This window comes from Pelecanus crispus, chromosome 3, assembly GCF_030463565.1.
Source record: "Pelecanus crispus isolate bPelCri1 chromosome 3, bPelCri1.pri, whole genome shotgun sequence".
NCBI classification, from domain to species: domain Eukaryota; kingdom Metazoa; phylum Chordata; class Aves; order Pelecaniformes; family Pelecanidae; genus Pelecanus; species Pelecanus crispus.
Window position 1 is genome coordinate 45,088,266 of NC_134645.1, and position 14,323 is coordinate 45,102,588.

At 38.0% G+C, this 14,323-nt stretch overlaps 1 protein-coding gene across 1 annotated transcript in view; it reads left to right on the forward strand.

Annotated features, from left to right (window-relative positions):
• KIF6 (kinesin family member 6) overlaps positions 1 to 14,323 on the forward strand; it is a 175,242-nt gene that overhangs the window by 130,948 nt on the left and 29,971 nt on the right. Inside the window, exon 16 of the mRNA XM_075707136.1 lies at positions 12,642 to 12,692. Coding sequence (XP_075563251.1) covers positions 12,642 to 12,692 — 51 coding nt within the window. The remainder of the gene's footprint in view (positions 1 to 12,641; positions 12,693 to 14,323) is intronic.

Sequence of the window (14,323 nt, forward strand, 5' to 3'; positions counted from 1 at the left end):
ACTTAATAATATCATTCCACAACATTTCATTCTTCAGGTAGTTTAGTATGAATTGCTGTTCTCAGCAGAGATATTTAAAGTCCTGAAATCTTGAAATCCTCACTCAAGAAAAACTCTAGCTGAGGTCAGTTTTGAGTTCTACTTGTGTAAGGATTGAAAAGAAAATTTTGGAAGGATTTCCACAATTTTGGCTTTATTGTTTTAGTTGATAAAGGGCAACAAGCATTAGATATAGTAGTAATTGTTTTAAACAGACAAATAATATCACTTATACTGTGAGATATATTGCAATACAGTCCACCTTTGAGGTCTCCAAAGCTGCCTGCTTGAAATGCATTCACTATTTCACCAAACTTTATACCACTTAGGCTGCTCAGCCTTCTTCTGATGTTGAGAGCAATCCATTGTTGTGCGCTCAGCCAGTCACTTTAGGGCTGTCCTCTTTTTAAAAGGTGGTTACCTTTAAATGTTTTCTCATTTCTGGTCTTCAGGAATAATACAACAGGTATGACGTGTGGTCTTTCAAGTGCTTTTTCTTGTTTTACAAGCGTTTCACCCTATGGAAGTGTTGTATACTGCCCTTAAACATTACACTGAGTTCTGTGTCACAAGAGACATAACTTGCAAGAACAGCAAGAGAATTTGCTATTTGTTATTTATCTTGTTCTTTGATCCAAGTCTGTTCTTGATGTGGAAAGCTGCCTGAGAACCAAGTATTAACATATCCATCAATGCCTGACATTAAAAAACTAAGGGCCCCAGATTTCCTTCACAGACAGAAATCTGAGCAGTGCGGTGAATCTAACATGCTCGGGATATGCTGAGTATGTGCAACTGGGCACTCGTGCGGCACATGCTGTGCAACCCATCCAGCACATTCTGTAGGTGTCAAACGTACTGTATGTGCCCAGATGATTCTACAAAGCCTGCTCAGTGTCACTCTGCATGCGTTCTGCATGTACAGTAATTTATGTGTCCAGGATTTCTGGCTGCCTGGCAGCTGCTACTGCAGCTGGACTGCTCAGTACCTGAGAAATTCCAGAAGAACAGCCAAATCAGCGATCTAGAACAAGCTGAAACAGTAGTTACCATGAGAAGTAGGAGATTTGGCAAGTATGTGTCAGTGTAGACTGGAAGCTCTCTGAAAAAAAGAGATTGCCTGCCTGCTGCTTCACCACTTCTGTTCCAGCACTGAGATATGTATAAAAGTAAAGCCTCGATATACTTAGTCTCCACTGATTTCTTCTCTCCTGGGAAGCTGCCTGCATGTTGCAGATGTCCTCTGCCACTTAACAGAGACTCAATCTTGGTCTCAGGGCACAACAGTTCTGTCAGAGAAAGGAACACAAGTAGTATTTCTACCATATTTAATCTCAGGGGTCTAACTATGCTGTTTACTCCCGAGGAATGTCGCTTATGACTAACATAACAAAGCACATTAGCTCTGCAAAACCTGCAGCCATCTGTGAGAAAAACAGCAGAGAAAACAGGCCATGGGGACAAACAGTCCCCCAGATGTAATTTCCCAGCTGGGATGTTATTCAATGTGGCCCAGTGCCTAGAAGCCCCAGTCTGTTTCTGATCTCCAGGTCAGTTTCAAAGCAGTTTTGTAATAAATGAGGCATGTTTGTGTGTCCACCAAAAATAGCAGTAGCTGTTAAAGCTAAAGCCATTCAGCATGGCTGACACAATATTCAGATCTTTCTCCTTAATTTCTTTCTCCTTAATTTCTTGGACCGATTGTTTTGCAACCTAATGCTGAAAAAACATAGTTCCTATGTGTGTTTGTTTTGGATAAATAGCTAACCATCATGCCATTATGACTGCAGTTTTGAAATCTATTTTTTAAATGTTACATTTTGATTTTTGGAAGCATGGAATTGAAAACACAGAAAAACAGCTGAGTTTCTGCAGATTTTATTTTCTTAACCACCTTGTCACTATCTGCTGTTTGTTCTCTGTTAGAAATGTAATTTACTTTGCTTTGAAGGATGCTGCATCTATTTTTCTGTTTGGTTACACCACCTTCCGTTTTAACTTATTTCCTTCTTTCCATGATGAAATATAACTAACTTTCACCCTGATTCTCTTAAGGTGCAAACAAGGAGAAAAAACAGACAAGAACATAAACCCTATTACAATAGCCTGTAAAGCATTACTGTGCCTTTCTGAAATCAGGAGAGACAATCCATCTTTGCTATGCTTACTGTAGGCAATGTAAACATTATAGGTCTAACTCTTTTCTAACCTCAGAGGTACACCTAGGCTGATGGCAGCTGTAACAGAGCTGTCTGTTCTGCTACTGCTCCAGCGCACGGTCACGCTTGGGCAATTGTCAGAGAAGACAGAAGGAAAGATGTCATTGCTATGTCTCTGTCAGTCCGTAGTTGGCGTAGGATTTGTCTTCCCTGCTCTGTTAGAGCTGAGACTGACAAGAGAACCAAGGAGCCCTAGCAGCTTTCTGGCAGCCTTTCGCCTTTTTCTGCTCCTCCCTATAAGAAGAGGATACCATCTTCGGTAATATGAAATCATCTTTGCAGCAGCACTCAGGAAACTTATTTTGGAAGGTACAAGTCTTTTGGCTTCATGGGGCAATGCATATGTTTATGCCAATGCTAAATATTGTCCATTGTTTCAGAGTAGCTTACATATGTTTGTTTTTACTTTCAAACAATAGGCAATGCCCCTGGGTGGCAGTGCATAGGCTGAATGGGTCCTTAGAATGAGAAAACACGATTTGTCAAATGACTTATTCAGAAAATACCAAACTGAATGAATTAATTTGAACAGCTCTATTATGTTCCCCTGATGTGCTATTCTTTAAACAGAGGAACCTTATTAGTGTAACAGTCACTCCAGGCCTAAGATGTTAATGTTTTCTTTGGATCTGTGTTGGAATCTACATATGTAGGAAACATTTTCATTTTCTAATTATTACAAATGATGTTCTGTTCTTTAGAAACAGAAGTATTTTCAGGGGAAAAAGTTATGCTCAGGAAGAAACCAAGTAAACACTTTTTACTTAAGGTTTTCACTAGAATAACTAAAAGCAAATGGACCAAGCTCATTGGATTTAATCAAGCTATGAACTGCCATGACTATAAACTCGGAAAAATACCTCTCAATAGCAGATTTTCTGCTTGTAGGCTGTCTACAGACTGAAAACAGGTAGTCATTGCTGGATTGCTACACTGCATTTTGCAGCTTTATTAGGCTAATATGTTCTTAAGTCAGTCTATTAAATTTGCTCTTTTAAAGAAAAGATGCTAGATGATAATTAATGCTATATTATAGGATTTCTTTAAACCCCACGGTCTTTTGTACAAAAAGTTTTCCTTGATGATGTCTGTCTAGTACTGGATGGCCTGAGATTTTATGAGTGAAGAATCAAACCTTCAAACCCTAGAGAAGTAGAACTTAGCTTATTCAGAGTAACACTGTCAAAGAATGATACCCCTTCATGAGCACAGAAATAGAAAATTGTTTTTCATAAGATCTTGCTGTTCATTTGCACATCTGGACAGCATTCATGCAGACTTGCAGTATAGGCATACATACATGTACTAAAATACAATAGCTGTTTTTTTCTAATCAAACTAGTTCCTAAATCATGTAGGACTAGTGATGTCACGACAGCTGGTTGTGAATGTTGCAGGAGTGCAATCAACAGAGAATAGCTGTGTTATGAAGATGTTCTCATGCACTTTAGTTAAGGCTGAGGGAAGATGTCTGTTCAGAGCTGAAGACATCATTATGCCAGTTATATAGAATTGGGTTGTGTTTTAAATTGCTGAGCAATCCAAGAAGCAGATTTAGGCTTATCCACAACAGTAAATATATACTGCATCTTTACAGGAAGCTATTTCAGATTTTACTGCATTGCTAATATGTGTCTAACATTCAAAAAGCCATTTCTGAAAGGCTTGGTGTATGTATATACACCAAGTAAATGAGCAGTAAAAAAGTAAGTCATACACCCGTTCTCACTCTGACCTTGTTTCCATCACCCTGAAACCGTGACATGCCCTCAAAACATGGTAGCATATCTAAGCAGCTCTAGCACCATATTTTTTTTTAATTTGTTTGATTTTTAATTTTGTGTCATATCTGCCAGATTCCTAACATCAGTCTGTCTCATCTGACCCGAAGTCACACAGCAATATGAGCTCAATTCCAGGGCCATTTCTTGGGTAAGATAGCAAAATTTTAAAATGTTTTGAAACTGAAGTATATAGTGAGGCCTGGAACTCTATAGTTAATTTTCTGTTGGTCAGCCCTGGTCAGAAAAAACATCACAAAATGAAACTAGACATCAAATTGTTGCATAGAAATTACAAAGCCATGAAGGTGGTATTATAACAGAAAATATCCATGTCCATCTTATATTTTGATATGTTCACTCTCTGTTCGAAATATTAAGTGAGACCAATGTATTATTAGCAGAAAACTTGTTGGGGGTAAAATTCTTTGACTTTGACTTTGCTTGTTTGTGCTTTAAGACCCTTTATTTATTTTTTAACCTTTTTAAATTTGGACATTAAAAAAAAAAAAAAAAAGAGAGAGAGGAGCTGTATACAGCTGTTCCTCTGACTTATATTTTCCTTACTCTTTCTCTTCACATTAATTTCTCAGAAATAATGAAGAGATAAGCTGCGTTTAGCCCTATGAGCATCCAGAGTACTAAATTCACAGATTATGATTCCTTATCCATATGGCATTGCTTTTTAGCCATGCTTTTTGGGCCAGCTCAATATTTAATTCATGAACAAATAGATGTGATAAACAACAGAGCAACAGTTTCCAGATGTGCATCATTTCTGTCTCTTTTCCAGCATATGAAAAGAAGATAGATACATGGAATATTTGTTAACTTTGGACAACACCTAAAATAACACTCTGGCATCTAAGGTATAGCTTAAATGAAATTTAGCTTCTAAATTCAGGAGAGCTATCTAGGAAAAAAAAAAAACAATTCACTATAATTCCTGAAATACAACAAAATGCCTTTACTAGTATGTACAGAAGCACTGCTTTATTGACTGAGCTGCCTATCTCCTACCCATTGAGAATCCAGAAATGATGTGTCCTTCTGCTGAAGTGTCTTGGAGTGTGCTTGCTGGTAAACATCCATGCATGGCTAAAACTGCCTGGGCAGCACTGAGTTCAACTTGAAAAAACCCCAGCTGGGTAGTGACAGCCAACCTTGGGATGATAGAATAAAGGTCTGAGCATTTGTTTCTAAATTCAGAAAGCACCCAGGTTCTGAATTCCAGTTTCAAGGAGATGTTGAACTGCAGTCCAGAGCCGTTACTGCTTTCTGCTGGTTATCCTAGATATCCCAGTACTGTGTATGGGGACTGTTAAGAATTTATGTGCACTAGCCACTTCCCATAATCTGCTTTCTGTGGAAAGGAGTCCTGTGCCTTTGGATGAATGGGAGCTGTGCTACATGCTAGCATTTCCCTCACTTAAATGAATGGGACCTTGGGGAACACCTCAACAATTAAGGCCTATGCAGCCAATGACAGTCTGTACTTAGAGGAAGAGAGAGATCCAGAATGCTGTCACCAGGAAAATAATTTCAGTTTCTGTACAGTTTTGCTGTATAGCCCTATCAAAGCATTTTTTCTGTACCAGCCAGAAGGTATGAAAGGCTATTAGGAAAAAAAATGTGGAATAAAGGGTGCTGTGGAAATGTAGGCTGAACAATGAACAGTTACAGGAATGCCCATCAGTCAGAAAGTGTAAATAATCATCTTGTGAGGAAAAAAGTATGATGTAATCTGGCAGAAATAACAAGAACATGTAGGAAATGGGGAAGAGACTTAATATGGAGGTTAGAAATAAATGCAGAGAAATGGGGACAGAGTTTAGAGGACTATATATTGAGTAGCTCAAGGAATAATCAATGAAGTCAGATACAGTATCATCCTATAGCAATGAGTGACAGAGACTGCTCTCTCATAAGCTTTCTGTCTGTAAGTTTGATCATGCTTGAAAGTACTAAATGTGTCGATAAAAACTGATTGTCTCAGCTGAGTATGGCAAGGAAGGGAACATGCCCCAGTCAGATATTTGAAATAATAATTGCAAAATGTGCAGTATCCTACATCATAATAAAATCTATGCATTTCAATCTCTGATATTTAAACTTCAAAGAATGAGAGTATGTTGGGAAAATTGTGTATTTCCAAGTGTGTTTGTTTGTGTGCTGAGTTTAGGCTGTGGTTTGCAGCTATGGATTTGGTGTTGAAGTCAGGATTGTGCTTCCAATTCTGAAACTGTCATCTTTCCTGGGGTCTCTGACTGACAAGTTCTACTAAATACTATCAGCTGCCTTGCTCCCAATGGTCTGCCTCATCTCTTTGCTGGCAGTCACTGTCTCCAATCCTTTCTTCCCAATACAGCTGGCAAAAAGTGTTTACTAGTATTTCAGACATTCCAGTTGACTTGATGATAGTGTCACAGCTTAAATTGCTGGTATGCTTGTGCTGAGATGCCAAACTGTGCTGGAGTGGCCAGAATGCAGGCAGACATTTGCTTCTACCCACTCTGCTGTGGGGGCAGTAACCTTTGACAGCAAACCTTGGGTAGGAGGGAAGGGAGAAGGAAAAGGAGAAAGGAGAGCCAGTCAAATCTTAAACCACTGCAGATGTTTCTTCAGTGAATAAAAGGTAGAAATCTGCTGCAGCAGGTTATACTTTACAGTATGTTACCTCAAGTACTGTCATTAATATATTTTTAATGCTGATGAGGACTTAATTTCATACCTTGAAAAATGTGTATGCTAGAGTCAGGAGGCTCTGGGTACTGCAATAGTGTTTTTTCTTTCCTGATGCCTCTGACAGTTTTCTGAAAATTAGAGCTTGTCAGATAACATGGGGATTTGGCCAACCATGTATTCCAAAATAGAGCATTTGCATCAGAAATAGTGTTGAGCCAGGTTACTAGTGCAGACTACTTTGCCCCTGCACATTGTCCTAATAGAGCCAACTGATAATGTTTTTGCCCTTAGAGAAGGACAAAGGTTGCAAAGAAGAGTCAGAATTTGCCCCAGATATTTCTCTGGGTCAGGCAATGGCTGAACACTTTGTCTGCTCTTAGTGCTGTCGGATTTTGAGTTAGAACAGAATCTTTTTTTTTATTCCATGACTTTTTCTGTCAGACACTTTTTGTCATACGTTGTGTTTTCATATGATTTCAGCACCAGACTTTCAAAAGTATCTAACACATCTGGTAAGATTTCCAATAACTATCTCTGTTTGAATATTCTCCATTTGAGAAATTACTCCATTTGAATATCTTCATTTGGGTTCAATGTGTCCTACTTTCAGAAATCCTTTGTAAGCTGTTACAACTCTGACCTCAAGCTCAGTTAAAAACACAGCTCTACAAGGCTCATGAAAGTTATGTGATTACCCTCCTCTCTGTCTCTAAAAGCCTATCTCAGTGATTATTTGCTGAGTATACAGCTTTAATTTGTGCTCGTTTAGCAGGACTCCTTATCTGACTCAAGTGGATGCATGCAATTTTATGAATCAAATTTAATAGGTCCAGAGTCTTGAGTAGGTCTTCATAGTTGGATGATAGCTGGGTCCAAATGCATATGTAGGGGCATTGCATTAGAAACAACAACCCTGCATATTTCCTGTTCATGGTTTAACCCCAGCTGGCAACTGAGCACCACACAGCCACTCAATCACTCCCCCCCAGTGGGATGAGGGACGGAATTGGAAGGATAAGAGTGAGAAAACTCGTGCGTTGAGATAAAGACAGTTTAATAGGTAAAGCAAAAGCTGCGCACACAAGCAAAGCAAAACAAGGAATTCCTTCACTCCTTCCCATCAGCAGCCAGGTGTTCACCCATGCCCAGGAAAGCAGGGCTCCATCACACCTAACAGTGACTTGGGAAGACAAATACCATCACTCCAAACGTCCCTCCTTCCTTCTTCTTTCCCCCAGCTTTTTTTGCTAAGCATAACATCGTATGGTATGGGATATCCCTTTGGTCAGTCAGGGTCAGCTGTCCCAGCTGTGTCCCCTCCCAATTTCTTGTGCACCCCCAGCCTACTTGCTGGTGGGGCAGCATGAGAAATAGAAAAAAATAGATAGATATAACACTTAGACCATATAGCATTATTAGGGACCCAAAATGCCCTGGAGGGTGAGTTCCAGGAATTGGAGGTTCCCTGGATGCATAAGAGGATGTTCTGCTAGATATTTTATGTAACACCAAAAATTATTTAAAGATGGAGAAAGAAGGAGATACAGCATCCTAGTTGAGGTGTGAAGGTTTCAGGATCTCCTGACTGGAATGACTTCTTAAGCTAAACACAGGCTTGGAAAAAGTAAAATAAGAGCAAAGTATTAAAAAATAACAAGAGATGAGAGGTTATTGGTGAAGGCTCCAGCCTGTCAATTATTAAGTCAGAAGAGACCCTGCATCAAGTTAAAGGTATATCCACATCAGTAACAACAACTGTTTTCAAAGGGAGGGAGTTAAGGTTGTATGTATACTGTTAGCTTGTCCAGTATTTTTATCCTTTAAGTTAGCAGTCTTTGAAATCTTACAGTAGTATTATATGGAAGGTCTGATAAAACATAAGGGAAGCTTTAAAACCTGTGAAGTGGACTGAAACAAAATGAAAACACTTTTTTAAATCAATATTTTTTTAATTGTAACATACTAATTTTTTGTATTGCCCTGAAGCATATGCAGTATTGTCAAATTCTGTCTGTAATAAATTGGAAAATAATTTCAGCTCCTTGAAACAGTCTGGAAGAACACGAAGACAAAAAGGACAGCCGTACTGTTCAAGTTATGGATTCTGTCATATTTAGTCAGCATATAGGATACTTTTCTCTGCTTTACATCAGTCTTAATTAGACTTCTCTATTCCATTTTGTCTTCTCCATTTCCCTCCTTGCTTTTGTCTCCTGTCACAAAGCCGAAGTTCTGTGTTACCAGTTCATCTCTATTCCATACCTCAGGATGGTACATGTGTCCAGAAACACAGGCCAAAACCAACAGATTTATCACAGCCTTAATGACAGCTGGCTGCATGCTGAGTGAATTCTTAAATTCCCCAAAACTACTTTTTTGCCAAAACATGTGGAGTTGCAGCATTCAACATTTTATTGGGACTGTTATCTCCAAATGAAGAATGACTCCACTGGAAAAAATTATTTGGTATCAGCTGCAGACCTATTTTTAGCTTCTTGTTTGGTGAAACTTCAGAAAACATAATTAGCCATATGTTGAGAGATGTTTGCCAAGTTTTAAATTCAATTTTTGCAAACCACATTTAAGCACTACCTTGTCTACAACTTTACACTGTTGGAATCAGAAGACATGGGGGTTTTTTTATGAGAATGTGATTCTTCATATTTCTTTGGGTAAATATTTGTGTTTATGAAGGTTGTAGAACTGGCAGTACTAAAGACTGAAATCTTCCACTTGTTTATATGGGAAGGTCTGCACAGACAACAGTACTGAAATCAACCCCTACCTCTGTCACTTATGAACTTCAAGCCTTGCATTGGGGTGATGGTGTTCTCAGAGGCAAAAAAGTAGAGCAGGTCAGAAGCATTCATTCTGCCCCACAAGTATTTGTAGTGAAAACAGAACAAGATTACTTTAATCAAAAACATGTACAGAAAATGTTAAAGTTTTGTCAAAAATAAGAGTTTCTACATGAAAACCATTTTTTTTTTTCCAAAGGAAATCTAAGTAAACTGTCAGATTTCAAATTGGATTAAAACAAATTGAAAGATTAAATCATATCTGGCTAAGTCTTGGTATGTAATTATAGCCAAGTGCCTCATGATACCTTCGTGTCCTCTGAACCAGAATTCCTGTTTGGGCTACTTTTCCCGTAATACAATTACAATTTCTCCTCAGGAAGTTTTCTGCCAAATGAAGTTCAGTTTTTGCTGCACTGAAAAGGCAGTTTGGACTATGTGAATTGGATAAATGTCACCTTTCTATTTCTATTCATAGACGAAAAAGAAAAGTCTTTCACTATAAGAATGGTAAGACTGGATTTTTATTTTTCTAGCAGAAGAAGTTTTCTTTGGTTCCCCCCTGATTACAGGTGGTCTGGTTCCAACTGCTCATTCTTTCGTAAAGCTGCCAAATAGAAGAAGGACGAGGTTTCTTACAACATCATGGTCTATTTCATGGATGGAGCAGAAGTGTACAAATGCTAGAATGAAGGGAGCATTTGGGACAGTTCCACACTGCTGGCTGGCCTAACAAAGCTTGCAATAAAAGTAGGGCTTCTGCAGCCTCTGTGCTCTCTGCCTCAGCTGTACTGAGAGTAAATTCTAGGTAATTGGAAGTCAAGCCTCTTGGCTATAATCATTTAAAAACCAGTCTGCATATTTTTCCATTTCCACATATTTGTATTGACTGCAAGCTGTTATCTATCTGTTCGATCTTACTTTCATTGACTTGTTTGGCTTGCTGTTTTTCTGTTGACCTCATTGCCACTTGATAGAAATTTATGCAAAACATCTTTGATTGCTGATGATCTGTTTCTAGCAAGGTTAAAAAAGAGAAATAACACTACTAAAAACATGTATTGACAGGATAGAGATCTTGTATGTCACCTTCATTTTCAGTTGATTCTTGATGATCAGCATATTCTCACTACTAGAACCACTTTTTCAAATGACAGTGGCATTGCCTTTTGCAGCTCACAGTGCTTAAAGAAGGGAGTTTCTGAGCCCTTACGTGAAGATACATGTATAGATGGCTTTCTGAAGCACCTAATTTAATGGTAATCCCCTGAGATGAATCTCACAATTACTACAAATTTTCATAACTGTCTCATGGCTCAATATTGAGTGAGTAGCATCACCCTGTGCAACACAGTATGATAGAATACAAGGATATAAATATCCAGAATAGCAAAAAGCAATTTGAGGAAAAAACTGGTACGTTTAATCACATTTCACTGAGTATTGACATCGACTGAGTTGCTATATAAAGATTTCAAAGCACAAATAGCATGAGTGTTGATCGTTTAACTGGGCATTTATTCTAAAAATTATTAATTGAGGGGGTTTTGTCTCTAGTTACAGAAATCAGGAGCTTGCTTAACTGAATGATTTTTTGGTTGAGTGTTAGTACAGCTGAGGTGGAGGAATTATTTGGTATAGCTGGGGTAGGTGAGGTTAGTTCTTTCAGCTAACCTGTTTCTCGGTAGCTGAAGGCTTTTCTCAACTTTACAGATAACTTTAAGTACAGAAGAATTCATTGGTTTAAATAGAAATAATTGAAAAGAATAAAACTTCCTGTGCAGAAAAATACGAATCTGCAATATCTGTTTAATGGACAAGGAGTAGGTAGGGTTTTTTGGTTTGGTTTGGTTTGGTTTCTAAAAACATTCAAAACAACATAACTTGGCTGCTATACTGCAGTGTGTTGCATATAATACCTATTTCACAATGCTACTAAACACTTAAGAATTATTCTCATAATTCCCAAAGCAGCTTAATTTTTCATGGTTCTTTGGTGCTCATAGAACAGTCTAATTCTCGTGACCTGTGAATATAAATGGTTTTTCACATCCTCCAGTTAAGCATGTGGCAGCTTTTAATGACTTAATTTGCTCTGATTAGCTTACTCTATAAGTCTTCAATTTATAAGCAAAAGGGTATTTTTCATTCATAATTCATGCTAATATAATATACATAATCACAGGTCTGGGGAAAAAAAGTGAATCATGGATTTTTTTTTTTTTCTTTCCCTGGTATCCAGATGTATAGCTTAGTAAAGATTATGAACAAGTCTCTGCTTCAAAATTGTTTTAATTTGCAAACTTGAAAGACATAATCCCATCCTCCCTCAGAACACACATACTGCTGAAATTGCACATTTAGGGTTATGTATTTCCTTTATTGGTTCCATTAATATCTATGAATAATGGCTTCCCATGTGGTAATCTAATTATTGTTTGAAATAATTGGTGAACTGCAACAGTGTCATAGGTCAAGGAGGAAATTAATAGAAGAAGGGTAAAGGTGAATTATATGGAACGTGGGAGCCTAACTAGGAATAAGGAGATAATGAAATTAAAGAAAAATTTCAATCAAAGACCAATGGCATCTACACAGTGAGTTCTGTTGAGCAGTAGAACTTGCAGAAGCTTTAGCATGTGGGATATTTAAAACGGAGATGGACAAACAGGAAAAAAGGGACTGTAGGGAACCAATTCTTCACTGGCAAAGAGGTGGACTGCATGACCTAATATCTCATTTCCACTGCTAGCGCCTGTAAGTCTGTTTGAACAAATACTTGGAATTCTGTATGTCTTCTAGCCTCACTTGGACTTCTTTTGTATCTAGCAGCAGGAGATCATTATCCTGTGAAAGTGCTTGACAGTAAATAGCTTCATTTTCAGTCTTTCTTACTGGACAAAGTTAAATCTGAGGATATGTAGAGCCAAATTGTGCCTACTTCTTTACTTGCAGTAGTGAGAAGGAGAGAGCTCAGAAAACTTTTTCTGTGAATCACAAAAAAATCCCCTTAAATTAGCCAGCAGCACAGGGGTTTTCAAATGGTGGGAAATAAGCAATGACTTCATTGATTTTTGACATTTTGGATTCTAACTATTTGCATTTTGTGTCTTTTACAGATCATCTGAAAGGAGAAATAACCCAGAGGCACATTCAGAGGGCAGCTCTAGGTAAGAGTAAAACATTTCAGATACAATAGGATACAACAGGGGCAACAAGCTCTCTCACAGGGCTGAATCTGCTTGTGGGTCAGGTTGTATTTTCTATGGCAGTTTTTGCTGCAATATTTCTACAATAGTCCATACCATAAAGAACATGGACTCTGTGAAATTTGCCAGAGATTTGGCTCGAAAGCATCTGATTTTATGGGTGGTGAGAAAAATAATGCAGAAGTCTTATAGGTTTGGGGGTTCGGTATTGGCTTGCTTTCTTTTCAGGGTGACCAAAGCAAGAACAGAGACATCTAAGCTCTCCTCATTTTTAGTTTGTTTTTGTTTTTTCTTTCTGATGACTCTAATTTGAATTCCTATTAACAGTCATTGATTTGTCCTGAGACTGAGCTTCTAGTCATGTTGGCACAATCTGTCTAACATCCTTTTTAATCTTCCTCATTCCAAGAGGGACTGAAGGCATATACAGGACATTTCTTTCACATCTAGTTATAGAAGTTGAGAAGTTATTTCTTGCAGTTTCTGTTGACACAGCTGTGAAGCTAAAAGTGTCTATGTAAGTTGTTCACATAAGTGTAAAGTCATCCAAATTTGATTTAAGATGCTTTAAACTGATTCCACTAACTTTGTACTGAAACAGCCTAGGAGTGTTCATATCACAATTCCACTTTTGGGACAGTAAACTTCAGCTAAAATGTGACAGAAAACTGTAGGGGCAATAACAGTTTAAGCCCCTCTCACCTAGATACATAGAAGAATCAAAAAATGTGTCTTCATGGACCTTCTTCACATAAAAGATGGAGCTAACTCAGACCAGATCGCAGCTGATGGTTTTATTTCTATGTATACATAACACAGCGAGCAAAATTTGTCTCTTAATAAAAGACAGAAAATTTGGGGGCTTTCCTTTCTCCCAAAAGTCAGGAAAATAAGCTACTGCAGAGTAGCAAAACAGTTTCCCCTTTCTCTTTCTAATTTAGCCATGCATCTCAAGCTCTGTTTATCATGTTATTATTTTATACCTTTATCCTTTTTTATTTTTATTTAAAAATCAGCGCTGAAAATTAATGCTGTCCATGTCAATAAATCCCAGGAGCCAAACTCAGTTTATTTTGATCAGTATGAGAAGAGGAAGTGAAGGAGGTGCTGATATCTTCTCCCTAGTATCCAGTGACTGGATGCGTGGGAATGGTTCAAAGCTGCATCAGGGGAGGTTCAGATTTCATATTAGGAAAAGTTCCTTTACCAAGAAGATGGTCAAACACTGGAACAGGCTTACTAGAGAGGTTGTCAATGCCATGTAAGAAGCATTTGGAAAATGCCCTTAATAACATGATTTAACTTGGTGAGCCCTGAAGTGGTCAGGTAGTTGGACTAGATGATCATTGTAGGTCCTGTCCAACCGAAGTGTTCTGTTCTGTCCTGTCCTGTCCTATTCTGTCCTACTCTATTCTATTCTATTCTAGTATCTGAAGTTCAATCTAAAGGTGATATCTTCAGTATAACATGGAATTCTTTCTTTAATTCACTCCAGGTTTTAATACTATTTACTAATTTTATGCCACTTTAAGAAGTTACATCAAGTTGAATCATAGCAATGCATTTTATGAGAATTCCTTATTCAGTGTTTC